Below are 19,365 nucleotides of genomic sequence, written 5' to 3' on the forward strand. Positions count from 1 at the left end.
TCCGGGCAGGGAGGGGGCCACCCGTCATCCGGGCCGGGGGCGGGGTACCTCGGGACCTGCTGTCTACTCGGCGTGTGTGTGCCCCTGCTGTATACCCTGCCTGGACGTGTCCCTGCTGTATACCCGTGTGGATGTGCCCCTGATGTATACCCTGCCTGGACTTGACCGCATGTCCCGAATAGTGAGACGCCTGCATACCTGTCAGGTGGAGGAGGACAGACAGAGCAGGAACGGGGACCCGGCCTCTGCAGCTCAACCCCCGCGTCGGTTCCTGGTTCACCCGAGAACAGAGAACAGCCGGTCCAGCGTGTCTCCCGGCATGAGGAACACGAGCAAGGAGCTGCACGGCGCCGCAAGCCGCTATGCTCCCTGCGGTGAGTGACCCGAGGAGAGGAAACCCGCGTTTGCTCTGCGGTTGGACTGGCTCGGCTGGACTGGCTCACACCAGCGGGGGCTGCCGGGAGGGGACAGGACAACACGGGGTACCCTCAGAGAAAGCTGCGCACTGCCCCTATGCCCCAGTGTGGAAGCAAGGCTTAAAGGGTAGCATGGGAGCAATAGCGTCTCTGAAAATTTCTCTGTAACAGCAACCCTGTGTAAGTCTCACAGGGGTCTCCCTGTATGTTGGCTTGGGCACTTTCATTTTCAGCTGCATCCCCATGTATTTCATTGATCACCTATCTCTTGCTCCTAATTTAGACCCCAACCAGGGTAACTATGTCTCCTGCTTTAAGCAGTGGGACACAGGAAACAAGCCTCTGGTGGAGGCTCCCACGGCACTGGGCTTCTCACTGTGAAACTGGCAGAAGGGAAGGAGGAAGACCTGGGTGCTGGAGTCTGATTTTGCCTTGATTTTTATGCTGCCCCATCTGGAGAAGGGCTGGAGAAGGAGGGAGGAGAAGAGAGCCCCAGAGCTCGGCTGGGAAAGGCAGGGTGAGGGCTGGCAGGGGGGCTGCGGGCAGAGGGACCAAGTGTGGTCTTCTTCACAGTCTCAACATGCTTCTTGCCTGGAGCTCTGCTGTGGCCACTATGGGTGGGTCCGTGGCTGTGCTGGAATGGGGCAGGGGACAGGAGGCCTGGGTGTCCGTCTCCACGGTGGGCTCTCAGCCTGGGTCTGACGTCTCAGTGCCTTAGTGTGTGGCCTCTCCGTGTGAGCAGCGCAGAAGACGGCGACACTCGCCAGGTGCTCTGCTAAACACTGTCACACTAACACTGAACTTCAGAACAACCTGCCGAGGGGCCCTTAGCCCTGGTTTATAGGTGAGGAAGCCGAGGCTCAGAGTTTCAGGAGGCTGCCCTGTTCTCCAAGGCCGCGGCGGCCCAAAGGCAGGGCTCCAGAGCCCCGTGGGATGTGCCCTCAGACACCAGAGACCCTTTGCGGTCTCTCTGAGCCTGGCTCCTTATGGATGAAGCAAGCACGCGAGGGGGCAAGGGAGCCCGTAAAGGAATCTACATGGTAGTTAAGTGATCTGGCGCCATACAAGTACTGATAATGTTTGAGGACAAGACAGTTCTCGTTCCTTTAACCCTGTGTGTGTGTGTGTGTGTGTGTGTGTGGTGACAGTTGGTTCACAGTGACTCGTGTGCTGGCTCTCTGAGCAGGGCACGCAGTGATAAACAGCCAGCTAGGTTAGAGCTCAGTGCCCGCCCAAAACTTCCAGTACTGAGAAGTAGAAGCCACTCTGTTCTCTGTGGATTAATTAGTAATCAAAACACAGAGAGGAAGAATAAAGCTGGAACCGAATGCATTCCCTCTAAAGGAAAATATTTGCGCTGAATACAATCAGATAAGATGGTCCTACCCATCCTCCTAGCTCTTAAATTTCTTCTCTGTAAGCTTGGGCACACTTCTTTAAAGCTTTCCCAGGGGGTGGTTTCTCATTTTCAAAACTATAGTTTTGAACTATAGTTTTGAACTATACTGTTCATCTAATTACTGTTCTTTAGATATATAAAAGATTTCCCATGAACATTCATTGTCATGCAATGAAGTAGCTTTAGTTCCAAGTACAGACTGGGTGGCTAACTTTTCGCTCCAGAGGACGGTGACTTCTTGTTCCTGGGATCCATGTGTGCTTGTGTAAAGGGATCTATTCAGCGCCGCTTTCCTGTGCTCCTACTGTACCAGCCGGGGTTCTCCGTAGCCCAGCGATGTGTGTGTGTGTGTGTGTGTGTGTGTGTGTGTGTGTGTGTGTGTGTGTGTGTGTGTGTGTGTGTGGAGAGAGAGAGAGAGAGAGAGAGAGAGAGAGAGAGAGGGAGGGAGGGAGATTGACTGGGAGATTCATTTATTTTAAGGAATTGGCTCACACAGTTGTGTAGCAGGCAGGTCCAAAATCTGCAGGCCGGAGACCCAGGGAAGGGCTGATGCTGCAGTCCTGAGTCCAAAGGCTGTCTGGGGGCCGAATTCCTTCCTCCTCAGGAGACCTCAGTCTTTTCTCCTAAATCATTGAACTGATGGCATCAGGCCCACCAACGTTAGGGAGACTTATCTGCTTTAGTCAGAGTCTATTGATTTGACTGTTAATCTCCTCTAAAAAGCACCTTCACAGTAACGTGCCAGGCTAAACATCTGGGAACTGTGGCCTAGCTAAGGCGACACATAAAATTACCCATTACACCTGCCAGGAGCCAGTCCTATGTTAGACCCTGAATGCCATGCCTCTTTTTTTTTTTTTTTTTGGCCACAACGCACAGCTTGTGGGATTTTAGTTCCCCGACCAGGGATTGAACCTGGGCCCTCGTCAATGAGAGTTCAGAGTCCTAACCACTGGACTGCCAGGGAATTCCCTGAACGCCATGCATTTTTGACAGCTGGTTCCAGTAAGCTCGTAAATGCAAGAGTTACTTGTGCTATGATAGTGGCATCTTTCTTATCTCACACTCCTGGATTTTGTGTCCAAAGTTTTCAATCAGCTGGGATATTTGTTCTTATATTTGGACATGCGGTTAATCAGTTTCTGACACAAAGAGTCACCAGAACACCAAGAGCCCGAGTGTCCCAGGATCTTCTCTCTGTGGAGCCATAAGTGGGCCTGATCACTACAGGTCCCTGGGCTTCTGCCCACACCTCTCGCTCCTGGCAGGGACCCTCACAGGTGGTCACAAAGCAGCCTGCAGGGCTGTGACTTGGGTGCGCACTGAGGGGGCCTCAGGGCTCTGACAAGGCCAGTTCAGCTCACACACACACCGCCCCCCCCCCCGCCCCCCGTAGCCACGCTGGGTGGGGCGGGGGATTCAGATCGATGGGGACGAAGGGCAGGGAGCAAGCTTGCCTTCATTCACCACCCCCGTTTGTCCTCCCACCCTCCTCTTCACGGGACCCTCTCCCCTAGAAATCCCACAGCTTTATCTACACTCACCGCGTTTCACCCTTGTGGGACCAGACTTGATGTTTCCATGGAAGCCACGCGCAGCCCACCCCTGCCAATCTGCGGCCCCAGACGCTTCCCACAGCATGAGGATGCCCGGGACAAAGCCCCGCCCCCCTGCCCCGCCCCGTTCAGCCACCCTCCTGAGTGCTGCTCTCCTTTCCTGTCTGACCGACTCGTCCCGCTTTGGCCTCAAGCAAAAGGAAAGCGGTGGGGTTCAGATAACATTGTTTGCCAGTGAAGCCTCCCTGATGGCGGCACGCAGTCCTGCATCTTTCTGCTCCTGTCAAATTAGCAAACCTGTTCAGTTAGGCTCTTACTTCTGGTTCAGTGTTTGTTTGTTTTTCCAACTGGAGTATAGTTGATCCACAATATTGTGTTAGTTTCTGGTGTACAGCAAAGTGATTCACTTATACATATATATCTATTCTTTTTCATATTTTTTCCATTATAGGTAAATATTTAGTAGAGTTCCCTGTGCTATACAGTAGGTCATGATAGATTATCTATTTTATATATAGTAATGTATATATGTGAATCTCAACTGCCTAATTTATCCCTCCCACCCACCTTTCCTCTTTGGTAACCATAAGTTTGTTTTCTATGTTTGTGAGTCTATTTCTGTTTTGTAAATAAGCTCATTTGTATCTTTTTTTTAGATTCCACATATAAGTGATATATGTGGTATTTGTTTTTCTCTGTCTGACTCTGACTTACTTCACTTAGTATGATAATCTCTAGGTCCATCCATGTTGCTGCAGATGGCATTATTTCATTCTTTTTTATGGCTGAGTAATATTCCATTGTATATATGTGCCACATCTTCTTTATCCATTCATCTGTTGATGGACATTTAGGTTGCTTCCATGTCCTGGCTATTGTAAATAGTGCTGCTTATGAACATAGGGGTGCCTGTATCTTTTTGAATTAGAGTTTTCATCTTTTCCGGATACATGCCCAAGAGTGGGATTGCAGGATCATATGGTAGCTCTATTTTAATTCTTTTAAGGAAACTCCATAGTGTTCTCCATAGTGGCTACACCAATATACATTCCCACCAACAGTGTAGATGGGTTCCCTTTTCGCCACACCTTCTCCAGCATTTATTATTTTTTTAATTAATTAATTAATTAATTTTTGGCTGCATTGGGTCTTTGTTGCTGTGCGTGGGCTTTCTGTAGTTGCGGTGAGCAGAGGCTACTCTTCGTTGTGGTGTGTGGGCTTCTCATTGCAGTGGCTTCTCTTGTTGCAGAGCACGGCTTCAGTAGTTGTGGCACGAGGGCTCAGTAGTTGTGGCTTGTGGGCTCTAGAACACAGGCTCAATAGTTGTGGCACATTGGCTTAGTTGTGGGATCTTCCTGGACCAGGGCTCGAACCCGTGTCCTCTGCACTGACAGGTGGATTCTTAACCACTGCACCATGAGGGCAGTCCCCAGCATTTATTATTTGTAGACTTTTTGATGATGGCTATTCTGACTGTTGTGAGGTGATAACTCATTGTAGTTTTGATTTGCATTTTTCTAATAATTAGTGATGTTGAGCATCTTTTCATTTGCCTATTGGCCACCTGTGTGTCTTCTAAATTTTATTTAGGTTTTCTGCCCATGTTTTGATTGGATTGTTTAGATTTTTGTTATTGAGTTGTATGAGCTGTTTGTATATTTTGGACATTAAGCCCTTGTCCATCACATAGTTTGCAAATATTTTCTCCCAGTCCATAGGTTGTCTTTTCGTTTTGCTTAGATTTCCTTTTCTATTCAAAAGCTTATAAGTTTGATTAGGTCCCGCTTGTTTATTTTTGCTTTTATTTCTATTGCCTTGGGAGACTGACCTAAGAAAGACTGACCTAAGAAAATGTTGCTACGATTTATGTCAGAGAATGTTTTGCCTATGTTCTCTTCTAGGAGTTTTATGGCATCATGTCTTATATTTAAGTCTTTAAGCCATTTTGAGTTTATTTTTGTGTGTGAGAGAGAGAGTGTTCTAACTTCATTGATTTACATGTGGCTGTCCAACTTTCCCAACACCACTTGCTAAAGAGACTGTCTTTTCCTCATTGTATATTCTTGCCTCCTTTGTCACAGATTAATTGACCCTAGGTGTGTGGGTTTATTTCTGGGCTCTTTATTCTGTTCCACTGATCTGTAGGTCTGTTTCTGTGCCAATACCACACTGTTTTGATTACTGTAGCTTTGTAGTTTCGTCTGAAGTCTGGAACAGTTATGTCTCCAGCTTTTTCTTTTTCCTCAGGATTGCTTTGGCAATTCTGGGTCTTTTGTGGTCCTATATAAATTTTAGGATTATTTGTTCTAGTTCTGTGAAAAATGTCATGGGTAATTTGATAGGCATCATGTTAAAGCTGTAGATTGCTTTGGGTAGTATGGCCATTTTAACAATACAGTAAGTCCCCTACATACAAACAAGTTCCGTTCTGAGAGTCCAATTTGTTCATAAGTCCAACAAGTTCGCCTATGTACCCAAATAACACAATCGGCTATATAGTACTGTATTGTAATAGGTTTATAATACTTTTAACACAAATAATACATAAAAAACAAACAAAAAGTAAAGAAATATTTTTAATCATACAGTACAGTACCTTGTAAAGTACAGTACAACAGCTGGCATCCAGGGGCTGGCATCCAGTTAACAGGCAAGAAGAATTACTGACTGGAGGATGGAGAGGAGGTGGGAGATGGTAGAGCTGAAGGATCATGAGCAATAGGAGTTGGAGGGCAAGCTGCAATTTCACTCATGCCTGATGTTGATGGCACAGGTTCTGGTTCCTTGCTGGAACCAGATGCATGTTCACATCTTTGAAAGTGTGCAACTTAAAGGTTCATATGTAGGGAACTTACTGTATTAATTTTTCCAACCCAAGAGCATGGGATATCTTTCCATTTCTTTGAATCATCTTCAGTTTTCTTTATCAATGTTTTATAGTTCTCAGCATATAAGTCTTTTGCCTCCTTGGTCAGGTTTATTCCTAAGTTGTTGTTTTTGTCTTTTTGATGTGATTTTAAAAGGGATTTTTTTTTTTTTTTTACTTTCCCTTTCTGATATTTCATTGTTACTGTAAATAAATGCAACAGATTTCTGTAATCTTGTATCCTGCTACCTGGTTGAATTCACTTATCAGTTCTAGTAGTTTTTGTGTGGAGTCTTTAGGGTTTTCTATATATAGTATCATTTCATCTGCATATAATGACAATTTTACCTCTTCCCTACCAATTTGAAAACTTTTTATTTCTTTTTCTTGTCTGATTGCTGTGGCTAGGACTTCTAATACTATGTTGAATAGAAGTGGTGAGAGTGGGCATCCTTGTCTTGTTCCAGAGTTTAGTGGGAAGGCTTTCAGCTTTTTACCATTGAGTATCATGCTGGCTGTGGGTTTGTCATAAATAGCTTTTATTATGTTGAGATATGGTCCCTCTGTGCCCACTTTGGTAAGAGTTTTTATCAAGATATCTCAGTGTTTTTAAAGTTCTAAGTTGATCAAATCTTGGCTAACATTTGGTCACATAGTCCAGAGGCTTGCCCATGTTTTAAGTGCTTTGGGATCTTTCAGGAATGTGTACTCCCGGAAATGCAGTCTAGTCCCAATTCACGGAGGATTGAAGGAGAAGAGAAAGAGAGCTGCACATGTAGGGGATTTGGATACCTCACTGGGAGGCTAAAAACCCCAGGGAAGGGCTCTGCTCTCACTGCTTTGGGACAGAGGGGCAGCCAGCAGCAGAGGGGCCAGCAGGCCTTCTAGAAGGTGCTTGTCATCTGCTGGGCACCGTGGCTGCTGCTCGTGGCCTTTAGGGACTGTTAACTACACGACTGGCAGGGTTATGCCTCGGGTGACAGGCATTTACAAGAGGGCAGTTTCACCTGTGCTGGTGCCCCATGTTGATGTCCTCTTCTGGTGTCCTGGGAGGGTGTGACGCCCTCCCTGGTGTAGTTATCTTCTGAGCAGTGGACCAAACCAGCCTGGATTCCGTAAGTAGTGACCTGACCCTTGGCCTCCTCTTCCCTAGATTGGTATTACCACCTTCCTGTGAAGCAGTCTGAGAAAGCCGTGGATGCCCCGCCAGCGTCCCAGATCCCAGGCCTCAGTGACCTGAGGGCAGCCCCCAGTGGGCACACGCCCGGGGCACGAAGGTGCTTGGTGAAGGAAACGGACTCAGAGTACGTGAAGCTGGCGAAGCAAGGTGGCCAGCCCGGTAAGCACTGCAGGCTTGTGCTTTGTGGCGGGAGTGACATGGTCGTCTGGTCATTGTGTCCTCCCTGTAAAAATATGTGAAGTGTATGAGCTTTGCCCAAGGCCGTAGGAAGTCCAGGTCAATGGATACAGTTCAGGGTGCAGACTCTTCAGGGGCGTGCTGCCGTTTATGGGAAAGACCTACTAGGCTGTGAGTTCACCGAACTGGGATTTTCCTTCTGAGTGACACCCCTGTGGTGACTCCCTGTCTAGCTGCAGTCTCTGTCTCTGCACTGCAGTCGCCCAGCTCAGGGCCACCCCTTCCCCAGTCGCCTGTGAAGCATCTTTGTTCCTGTTGCTCTGTCTCATCATCCCTCATCCTGTGTATTAATATCTTCTTGGTAATGGAGGCCAGGGATGAGTGTCCATGGTGATGTTTATGAACACCACACTTTTACCCATGATGTAACTGAGAAAGGCCTGTTCAGCTGTGCTAATTAAAGTTGCTGGTCAAGTTAGGAGTCACAGCTATCTAGCACACCTTCTGGCTGGCCTTTGTGGTGAACGAGCCTGAGAAACGCTGACCTTTCTCTCTTTCTGACCCCTGTTCCTGCTGTGGAGATTGTCACGGGGAGAGTGGGCGACATGGCAGAGGGCAGCACCTGGCTTTAATGGTCAAAAGCCCGGAACAGACCATGTGATTCACTGCGTGTAAAGCACAGAAGGTCCACCACCTCCCCACTCCCCAGCCACCAGTTAGGACATTAGTGGGACTGCTGGCAGAATCTGAACAAGATCTGTAAACTGGATAAAAGGATTGCATCACACTAATTTCCTGATTTTGATCACTACACTGTGATTATGTCATAACTGTCTCTGGAAGCCTCCCAAACGGTCCCCCAAACAGCAATGACAGTGACAATACTAATGGGTGGGGGGGGGAGAGAAAGAGCAATAAAGCAAATGGGAAACGAAACGCAGCATTTGAGGAATCTGGGTGAAGGGTTTCGGGGAATTCATACCATTTTTTGGACCTTTTGTCTAAGTCTGAAATATTTAAAAATGGAAAGTTCAAAAAAGAAAAAAGTTATACATGTCTTTCTAATAGTAAGAACAGTCGAACAGTCGATGCTGGCCGTCGCGCCCGCTTAGCAGGCAAGACTAGTCGCTCCCGCTTCCCCGCCTGACTGACCCCTGCCTGGGAAAAGCCCTCGAGCCGGGGGAGGGGGACGAAGACCTGGCAGCAAGTCGGGGGGTCGGCGGGAGCTAGAGCCTGAGCGCGTCTCTGACCCTCTCAGCCTGGCTCCAAGCGGGGCACCGGTTAACACTCCCCCTGCCCCCAGGATTTAGAGGGGCCGGTGCCCCGCTTCCCACCGGAAACCTGGAGGGGGCGGCTCACCCCAGAACTGCCGCGTGGGGGGTGGAGAGCAGACTGTCCTGGCCAGAGAGAGGAGCCAGGGCGCAGCCCCCCGGGGGGCCCGAGGAGTTCTGTCCCCGCAGATACCGCCCTGGGGCAAGGACCCCTCCCCCTCCCCCCCAGAGACAAGGAGGAGGTGGCCTGCGGCGGGGCAGGGGTACAGGAGGGATGTCCTCTGGGCACCAGGCAGCACGAGCACTGGCGGGTGAGGACACCGCGGACACCCCGGCGTGCTGTCCCCGGCCCAGTGGAGTCCAGGAGGAGAGCCGGTCCCCTCGTCGCTGCGACCTGCCCGCAGGTAATGCGCAGGCCGCTCACAGCCGTGTCTTTTTGGCCTCGAGATCTGCTGAAGCACTTTGCCCCCGGGACCAGTAAGGGCTCCCCCGTGGCCTACTCCTTGCCAGACTGGTACGTCCACCACAGCCAGCCGCCGACGGCCGACCGGAGGCAGTGAGTATCCTGACCCCCGCGTTGCGGCCCCGCCCAGGCCTGCGTCCCCAGCCTCTGACCTCCGCGCCCGGCCTCTCCGCCCGCCGCCTCCCTGCAGCCCACTGTCTCCGGGAGGCTGGGCGCCCTCTTCCGTCCCGTCCTTGCTGGGGGTTGGCTGGTTGCCCAGCTTCTCCCCGCCGGTGCATCCCGGAGGGCCCTCTCCTCTCCCCTCCCCTCCTCCCCTCCCCTCCCCTCCCCTCCCCTCCCCTCCCCTCCCCTCTTCTCCTCCCCTCTTCCCCTCCCCTCTCCTCTTCCCCTCCCCTCTTCCCCTCCCCTCTTCCCCTCCCCTCTTCCCCTCCCCTCCCCTCCCCTCTTCCCCTCCCCCTCTTCTAAGGGCCTGGACTTTATCCTAGCAGAACCAGGAGCCCAGAAAGTGAGAGGGGTGTGGGTGGGCGGGGACTGGAGAAGGTCAGAGCTAGGTGCTGGGGCGGGGGGAGGGGGAAGGAGGGAGGCAGAGAGGGGAGGTCAGGAGGTGGCCCTAAGCCGCGGGCCGGGGCCCTTCCGTCCGTTTCTGCAGGGTCCCCGCTGCGTCCATACCGGATTACATGGTTTATGAAGAGTCTAACCGCGATCACGCCAGTGGCAACTACGAGTCCAGAAGGGGGCCCTTCGACTTTGACATGAAGACGGTTTGGCAAAGAGAGGCAGAGGAACTGGTAAAGGAGAAAAAAAAGGTGACTGGAGCCCCACTAGATGGCATGGTTTTGCTTGCCGCCCGGAGCACGCCCCGCGATGTGCTTGTCGGCAGGGTGTGTCCCGTGGCCCCGGGATCTGCATCTTAAGTTCGATCTGCTAAAAGGCCAGAGGCCACGGGAAATTAGCTTCCTTCTTCTCCTTATGAATGCGATCCTTGAGGTAAGATTGCCTTTTACTGAGTGTGTTTTAACCAGCTGACACTCATCTCTGGGAAAGTTGGCCGTCACTTCTCATCTGCCCAGATAGAAAGGACATTATCCAGTTTCTGAACAAGCCCGTTCTGTTTAAGGGTTTAAGTTAAAATTCCCCGGAATACTCTGTACGGACAAGAAGGGAAGAGGAGACGCTGCTTTTCTTCTGTGCAAACCCTGGGTATTTCTATTTGACCTTGAAGGAGCACCGACTGCAGGGCACACACTTTCAAGGCATTTCTGTTTCAAAGGCACCCTGTGAAGGCCATCTCGGGTCAGTGGCTTTCTGGTGGCGGTGTCTCGGTTCATGGGGCTGGCGTGGCTCCTGGGACGTGGGGATCTGTGGGTGAACTGGTGACGTTCATGTTAAAACCGGCAGTGGGTCCTGACGATGAGCAAGGTTGGCCGCCCTCCCCCCGCACGACAGGGGAGCGGCCTCGCTGGCTGGCAGGTTCCTCGCCTGACCCCAGCCCGCTTCGCAGTGTCTGCTTGGAAGAGAAACCCTGGAAGTTTATTCCGGGGCTCGCAGAGTTGAGCACTGTGCAGTGTCAGCTGCGTGCAGCGGGCCGGCTGTCTGTCCTCAAGACACCCTGTCCCAGCCCTGAGCCTGGCTCTGGGGGGTTGGCATGTTCAGTGAACGGGCTGCTCCTGGTGACACTTCCCAGCAATAAACAGAGACTTCGGATGCTAACCAGGGTCACGGTGCCCATGCCCTATAAAAGGCTGGATGCTGTACTGCCGCCAAACCATTGACAGAGCCATGCAGGGGCTGAGAAAGTGCAGGGAGCAAACCCTTCTAAGTCAGGGTATCATGTGTCTCTCTGTACAGGTGAGGCTACCAGCCATCAAGTCCAAGTATCCGAGCAAAGCCGGGACCCCGCTTGGCCCCAAAGACCCTGCAGGAAGCAAACTATCCTTTCCCCCCATGTAAGTGCACAGGCTGCGCCAGCGTGGTCTGGATTCGGTTTGGGTTTGGTCTTTGGTCCAAGTGACAACAGTGACAACCATGGCTCCAATACACGATGCTGATGCCGGCCTAACAGTATTCGCTTCCCAGCAGCAGGTTGTGGTGATGTGACTTCAATGGCACAACTTCCCATGGCCTGGCCCTGTCTACTGGCCTCCTCTTCCATTTTCCCTTCCCTCTGGGTGCCCCCTGGGCCCCTGTGGACCCATCATTCCCCGCCCTGAGCGCTGAGCTGAGCTCTCTCCTCTGTCAGCCTGTGTCACCCAAGCTCACCCTATAAACTTGGGGCCACATGCGTGTGCTACTCAGTCCTGACGTTCTCTGTCCCCAAGGCCTGGACCCTGGGGTCTGCGCCTGGTGAGTCCTTGGCTCTGCATTCAGCTGGAACATCTGTCAGGCGCCCTGACACTTCATTACTCGCCCAGCTGGAGCGGGGGTCCCCGAGGCCTTCTGTTTCTCTTCCCGTCCCCAGAATCTCACTGTAGTGCTAGAATTAATGCCGTTAATTGTCTGACTACTTCTTACAATTGCTTCTCCTCTAGTGAGGCTGGGGGAGGAGCAATCAATCAGTTACATTGTGTGACAAATGCCATGAAAGCACCACACTCAGACTGGGAGGGCAAAAAAATTATATCTATCATCCATCATCTATCTATCTATCTATCTATCTATCTATCTATCTATCTATCTATATCTGTGTACCTCTATGTCTTTCTGTCTATCTATATCCATCTATATTTCTATATCTACCTATCTATATCTATATATCTATATCTATCTATCTATCTATCTATCTAATCTATCTATCTATATCTATACCTATATATATATATATATAGAGAGAGAGAGAGAGAGAGAGAGAGAGAGAGAGCCCGCCAGAGCCATTAGGAAGACTCTTGACAACAGAGTGATTTACAAGTAAGAAACCCAAGGGTCGGAGGGCACAGGTGATATGCGTCACCTGTTTTACATCTGATCTCCCCGCCTCTCCTAATGGAGGTTATGATAAGGTCTGCAAAGATGTAAATGACAGAGAGAAGACAGAAGTGTGTAAAGAAGCAGCAGATAATCTTTAACATGAACAGGGAAGAACTAATTAAGAAAGTAACAATTTGTTTGAAAGTGGTAGAGTCTGAGTCACTCATCCCTCCCCAGGGAAGGGGCGGTCCTTTCAGAAGAAGGCATCCCTGGGAAATGCTGGAATCTTCTTCTCATTGGCTATTCTGAAGAAAGGTTTTGGAAACTGAACTAAGTATGCGCTCACTGTGTACAAGGATGCTTGGAGGTTACTTGCTTATGCTTAAAAGTGGAGAGAGATTGAGAAAGAGAGATAGAGGGAGAGAGGGAGAAGCATCTCTGTTGTGTCTTCAGGGACAGTAACGCATCTAATTTACCATCAGTATGTTCGCTGAGAACGCTTCTGGATTACCCTTCACCTTTGTACTTAAGTACTTAATTTTTCTCTTTTTGAGGCCTGGTCAAAAAACCAGTTTACCCACAAACGTTTCCAAACTTATTAGCAATGGATATAACGCTGAGTGGTTACAGCAGCAAGCAGACCGAGACAAGAGGACCCCGCAGACATCCAGGGCCTCTGCTTCGTCTCTGTCCCAGTCTCCGCGGGACGCCGAGCCGCCCCCAGACCCGGAGGCTCCGGAAGGCGCCAAGGAAGGCCCAGGTGAAGTGCACGGCCCCTGAGACCCCTTGTCTCATTACCTATATCATAATGAGTGATCTAAAAACCGCATAAAAAACCTACAGAGTTATTGAGGTTACAGTTACACATGAGGATAATATATATTGTGCTTCTTTCCTCTTTATTCAGATGAATAGCAAAAGTCATTATTTCTGTGGCTTTACATTTTCTTCTAGTTGTCAAAAATTCTGATGCTTTATGTGTTGTACCACACACATGATATCAGTTTTAGTCTCCTGGGTCCAAAAGATTCTGATCCCTGCAATGCTTGGTCCTCTCTGAGGCAGCTTCAGATAAAGCCCCAGTTCCTGAAAAGAACTCACAGTTCAAGCTTGAATTTGTTCCATTATCAGCATTTCTTAAACTTTGTCATTAAATTTTGAATAGCTTAGACATTTCCGTGAAATTAGCTGTTCAAAAAAGTTTATTAGTTTGATTTTCAACAATCACTGTCACAGGGACAATTAGTCTTATTTTGGGCCATGTCCATCTTAAGGTCTATCGAGTATGATATTTAGTTTCTGTAGCTCTAGAACTTATTGACCATTTGCCTTTAGGAAACGTATTTTCACTCCGAGGCTCCATTTCTCTGATTAAGGAGGAAGGAGCTGTGTTGTGTCTCTTCAAGCATCTCAAGTGTTTTATGTGATGTTTTGTAAACATGAGCTCTGCCCGTCTTCCAGGCCAGTGGGCACCACACTGGCCTGGCCAGTGTCTTAATGATACCCTCTCTCCATTGTCATCATGATGCCATTTTAAGTCATACAAACTTTTACTGATTTTTAAGGAATTATTGAGAGTAATTCTTTTAAAATTAGCCTCTTTTATTAAATTGAACAACTAATGCACTTGTCCTTTATTACAGAGTCTTCTCCTCCAAGTGAGTATTTATAGAGAAACTGACCTGCAACCAAGTATAAAAAGTGTCTCAGACACAAAAACAATTGATGGACATAGTTCTTCAATCTGGAGATGATGCATCTCAGAAGCCTGTGAGGTCCCTCTCCAAACCACCCGTGTTCTAACTACAAAAGCTGGTGACATCTATGTCTTTAAAAAGTCAGAGTTCTAGGACTTCCCTGGCGGTCCAGTGGTTAAGACTCCACGCTTCCATTGCAGGGGGCACAAGTTCCATCCCTGGTCAGGGAACTAAGATCGGCATGCTGCGCAGAGGGGCCAAAAAAAAAAAGAAAAGAAAAGAAAAAAAAAAGTCAGACTTCTAGAAACACAGTTTGGGGACAGCAAAAGAAGGACCACTTACATTATTACAACAGAATTATTCTTTTATGCATATCACACAAGATAAAGCATATTTCAGTTTACTTCAGAGGCATACATTTTATTAGACACTACGTGAGAAATGTGGGTTTAAATAATGGTAAAGAAGTGAAAGGCCAGGAGAGGCCTCTAATTTAAATACAGGTGCCCCTATATACACTACCAAACGTAAAATAGATAGCTAGCGGGAAGCAGCCGCATAGCACAGGGAGATCAGCTTGGTGCTTTGTGACCACCTAGAGGGGTGGGATAGGGAGGGTGGGAGGGAGGGAGACGCAAGAGGGAGGGGATATGGGGACATGTATATGTATGACTGATTCACTTTGTTATACAGCAGAAACTAACACAACATTGTAAAGCAATTATACTCCAATAAAGATGTTAAAAAATATAAATAAATAAATACAGATGCCCCAGGCACAGAGACCCACCTGCACAGGGTCTCTGAGGGTTTTTAGTATTGTTTTTCTGCATGGTCTTAAGTAGATAGAATTTACCTCACCACCACCAAAATATCTGATCTGGTCTAGGAACTGTCGTTGGACATTAAGGTGATACACTTTCTACTGGGAAATAAATCACTGCAGTGCTATATACTCCACGTGTTTAAATTAGCAGCAAGACCCTCTTAATCTCAGAGGAAATTTTTAACAGCTCAAAATCAGTGGAAGACTAAGTAGGCTTGGTAAAGCCCCTGTAACCTGGAAGAATCACCGTCTGGCTGAGCAGACCTGCCTCTGCGCATGTTCTGGGTCGCCGAGGTGTCACTGCCCGGGTGCCGCCCCGCCCTCCCCAGAACTTCAGATCCGGCCGCGGCGCGCTGGGGCTGACCTCGGCCACTCGCTGCCCTCTGTCTCCCGTTCCTCCTCCTCTGTCCATCCTGGATTTTAACGTGATGAACAGCAATCGCCCACCGGAGCTTGCCTTTTCCGACCCGAGCCGGCCGCTGCAAGTGTCCGGACCTCATCAAGGCTTCTTTAGTGTGTTTTCCCTCCACCTGTCGCAGGATTGTCATTTTTCACTGCAATTTTTGCAGCCGCTCGAGGTGTTTCTGACACGCCAGATAGCTAGCTGGCCTTTTAGATGAGTGGCACCGTTAACGCGGGTGCGCAGAGTGCGGTGTCGGGGTGCACGGTGGGGGCCGGGCAGCATCCCCTGGGGCCGCAACAGCCCGGTGGAGCTGAGCCGTCCCCCTGCCCAGGCCGCGCCCCACTGCGCGTTCAGCTCCGCCCTCCTGTGTCAGCAGAACCTCCCCGGCACTTGCAGGCTTGACTCAGCGATCACCAGCCGCCTGCAAGTTGGAGGCTGATGTTTCCGACGTGCGATTTGTGGCTGCGGGTAGGACCGTGCACTAGACTTTTGTGTAGACTTCAGTAACAATCCTTATAAATAGGTGCAGAGGTACATGTTTTCTTTTAGTTAAAATTAATAGGTTCAATTTTTTAATTTATAAAACGCGCCATCTTTTGTCTCTTTGCCCTTAAAGTCTTATCTCTATTTTGCACTGCAGGTCCAGTAGCACCTCCATCTGCCTCAGCGCCCGCGGAGCGCAGATAAACCCCGCTGTGATGTGCAGCTAGGACCTATGTAACAGCTATAGTTATAAGGCTCCTGTTACAGTTTGTTAACATAGATTCTCACGAAATGATCCATCTTAGAACAGATTTGACGTCGCTGCTGCGTAGATGCTGCCAGTGTTGGGTTTTGTTTCTTGCATCCCTCTGGGACGCCAGGCGCATGAGCTTTGCGCCACTGCGCCTCGCTGGCCTGGGAAGTCCCAGGGTCTCGGAACAGGCCACTTCCTTCCCACCCTCGGCCGACGTCACCACCCGCGTGTGAGCCTCTACTGGCACTACTTCTGTTGAAATCTACGGTTTAGACTCTTAACCGGAAATAACTCACCCAAAAGCTTTTTCACTATTTGGTCCTGTAATCTTTGTAGGAATAATTTTTCTGTTACAAAAAGTATTTAATTCCAGAATATTGTGCAATAGTTTATATTAAGAAACAGATTAATTTATTATGCCTTGAAATTTTAAACATTTAGTATGAAAACATTGTAGCATTTGCTAGTTTTAAATGTTTGAAAATATTTTTGGCATAAACTGAAATCCATAATAGTGAACATTTATTATTTTGTATTAAGTAAAAATATGTTTAATTTAAATATTTAATTTAGTAGTCTTAACAAAAATGTTTTACTACTCAGACAATTCTCTCAGTTTATAAATTTCATTGCTATTTATATGTAATTAGCATAAAAATGTAGTTTTATATTTTGTACATTTAATTCACTCATAAAATAATAATATTCTGCTGGAAGATTTTCAGAGAGGCAAGTAAGTTCAGAGATGTTTTAGCTTCTTTCCCAGAATAAACTTATCATGCATTTGCTCACGTAAAATCTAAACGTTTTCAATTAATTCTTTAAACGATATACTGAACTGAACGCATGGATGCATGTGGTTGGGTAACTACACAGCTCAGAGGACGTGAGTGGCGCGTGCGGTGAAGGGAAAGAGTGCTCTAGAGGAAGGTGCCGACTGTCCCTGGTTTCTCCCCTCCCCCTTCCTTTCTCTATTTCAATCCCTACCTCATTCTCAACCCGCCCCCCCCCCCCAAGAAAAAACCATCAGGAACAGGTATCAGTAGCTTAAGACCCTTCGATCCATTTTGAGGATATTAGAGTAGCAGAAACCCGTGGTTTTAGGGAGAGGACAGAGTTTGGGGCAGGGACCTGTGACCAGATCTTGGCTCCATGCAGGGCACCTGGGGTCTGTTATTGAAAAAGCCAGTCGTGCAGTTAACTTTCTGCTTGGTAATAGAAAACAAACGTTATGAAAACAGAAGATTTGCACATTCCATCTAATTGTTCTGAAGTAAAGCACTTTTGCCAAAAGATCAAAAATATAGCTAGATCATACTAAATATAAATTGTCAGTTAAAACCAGCAAAAGAAGTGTTTAATGAAATAGTACTTTCACACGTATGTGCGTGCATGCACACTCACACACACCCTTCCAGTGTCGTGATGTTTTTCTGACAGGCATCTGGCAACCTCAGCTCAACACAGCCCAGCTCACAGAGCTTAGCTCTGAGCCTTGGTTTCCTCCTTTATCAAAAGGAGATACTTCTGGGACTTCCCTGGTGGTCCAGTGGTTAAGACTCTGCGCTTCCAATGCAGGGGGCACGGATTCCAGCCCCAACGGGCCATCCCACAAGCCATGTAGTGCAGCCACTAAATACATACATAAATACATAAATAAAAAGGAGACACTTCCTATCCAAGGGCTGTCATGATGATTAATCAAAATAAGTTTCAACAAGGTTCCTGACACAATATCTGACACTGTACTCAATCATTCTCTCAGCTTTCATAAATCTAATATTCAATTTGGTGGTCAACTTGCCCATGAAGGGAGCCCCAGATACACATAAGAAAGCCAGCATCCCTGGAGAAAGCTGGGATTCTAACCTCTGTTAACTGATTTAGTACAGAGCCTGAGATCTGCCTGAAATGGGCCCAGAGGTCACGCTCTATGAAAAGCAAAGTAGAAGTTAGTGGAAGAGAGGAAAGACAGAGAATAGCTTCAAGGAGGAGAATGCAGAGCAGTGCAATAACAAGTAAGGCACCATGGAAAGAAAGTGGAAATAAATGTCAGGAATTAGAGCAGATATGATGACGGAAGAGAATGAGGTACTTCGCACCCTACAAAGGGCTTAACTCGAGCCCAGGAAACATCTTCAAAAATTGGCCAGATTGTACATTAAAAAGCAGCAGAGGAGCTTCCTCGTGGCTCAGTGGTTAAGAATCTGCTTGACAATGCAAGGGACAAGGGTTCGAGCCCTGGTCCAGGAAGATCCCACATGCCGCGGAGCAACTAAGCCTGCGCGCCACAACTACTGAGCCTGTACTCTATAGTCCTCGAGTCACAACTACTGAGCGCATGTGCCGCAACTACTGAAGGCCGTGTGCCTAGAGCCCATGCTCCACAACAAGAGAAGCCACCGCAGTGAGAAGCCCGTGCACCACAACGAAGAGCTGCCCTGGCTCGCGGCAACTAGAGAAAGCCCACGGTCAGCAATGAAGACCCAACGCAGCCAAAGGCTTTTGTATCTCATCTGACCCACGTCGACCCCTGCAGCAATGGGCATCGTTCGCATGTGAGGGATGAGTTCAGCAAGTCACCGGCCAGCACGCAGTGTGGCCAAGGGCACCAGGGTAATTCACATGAGGGAAAATTCACTACAGACAGCACCAGTTAATGGTTTAGAGCGAAAGCAATGGGGCAGAAAGCTCGTGGAAAACGGCCTGCAGGCAGAGCCATGTGGATAACCCTGGGCTCTCATGCGCCTCTGTGTGTGATGTCCCAGAGGGGACACTGGGGGGTGGGGGGGCTGCCCTTTCCTGTGCATCTGCCCGCAGCACTCCTGCAGGTGAAGGCCCAGTGGGTGCCAGCCTGTCAGCAGGTGGCATCCATCAGGTGCCTGGGGGCACTCCTGAATGTTTGGGTGGGCGGCCTGAGAATACCCTGTGTGACACGGAGGTACCTCACCCCCCCTCCGCCCCATCGCGTGTGCCAGGAGGGGTGCTTTTCTCCTCCATCCTGTCTCATTAAGGATCAAATGCTGGCTCTGCCCCATGATGTTGGTTCATGACCTCCTGATGGGTTTCTTCAGGGTCTCCACCGTCACTCTGAGAGGCATCCAGGAAGTAGGGCAGCCCTGGGCTGGAGAGGGACTTGGCCGGTGGGAAGCAGCAGGAAGCCTCATTGAGTATCTCTGAAATACTCTCACCTTTGGGAGAATCTGAGCTTGGAATCACTCTGGGGTTTGGGTGAGCCCGACTGAGTTGGTGTCACCACTTGGTGCAGGGCGACCAGTTCTGCAGAAAACTTTGGAGTTCTCTGGTGGGTTGGGCTGGCCTGGGGAGGTGACGGTGGGGTGTCCTTGGCTTTGCTAGCTGAGGGGTCCGCGCTGGAGCTGGCCGGGGCTGGGCTGGGTTCACCCGTGTGGTTTAGAGAAGGCTGGACACAACTTGTTTCCAGGTGTCACATTTACCAGGTGTAACTTAACA

At 49.0% G+C, this 19,365-nt stretch overlaps 1 protein-coding gene across 1 annotated transcript; it reads left to right on the forward strand.

Annotated features, from left to right (window-relative positions):
• The first annotated feature begins 304 nt into the window (after window positions 1-304).
• On the forward strand, window positions 305-16,055 carry LOC309966200 (uncharacterized protein C7orf57 homolog). The gene is made up of 8 exons (XM_082846172.1): window positions 305-374; window positions 7,391-7,576; window positions 9,313-9,421; window positions 9,978-10,134; window positions 11,177-11,274; window positions 12,787-12,992; window positions 13,876-13,890; window positions 15,799-16,055. Exons 1-8 carry the CDS (start codon window positions 320-322, stop codon window positions 15,843-15,845), a joined length of 873 nt encoding a protein of 290 aa, XP_082702298.1. The 5' UTR covers window positions 305-319; the 3' UTR covers window positions 15,846-16,055.
• Window positions 16,056-19,365: the final 3,310 nt, after the last annotated feature.

This window comes from Leucopleurus acutus (genome assembly GCF_964270905.1).
Source record: "Leucopleurus acutus genome assembly, chromosome: 9".
NCBI classification, from domain to species: Eukaryota; Metazoa; Chordata; class Mammalia; order Artiodactyla; family Delphinidae; genus Leucopleurus; species Leucopleurus acutus.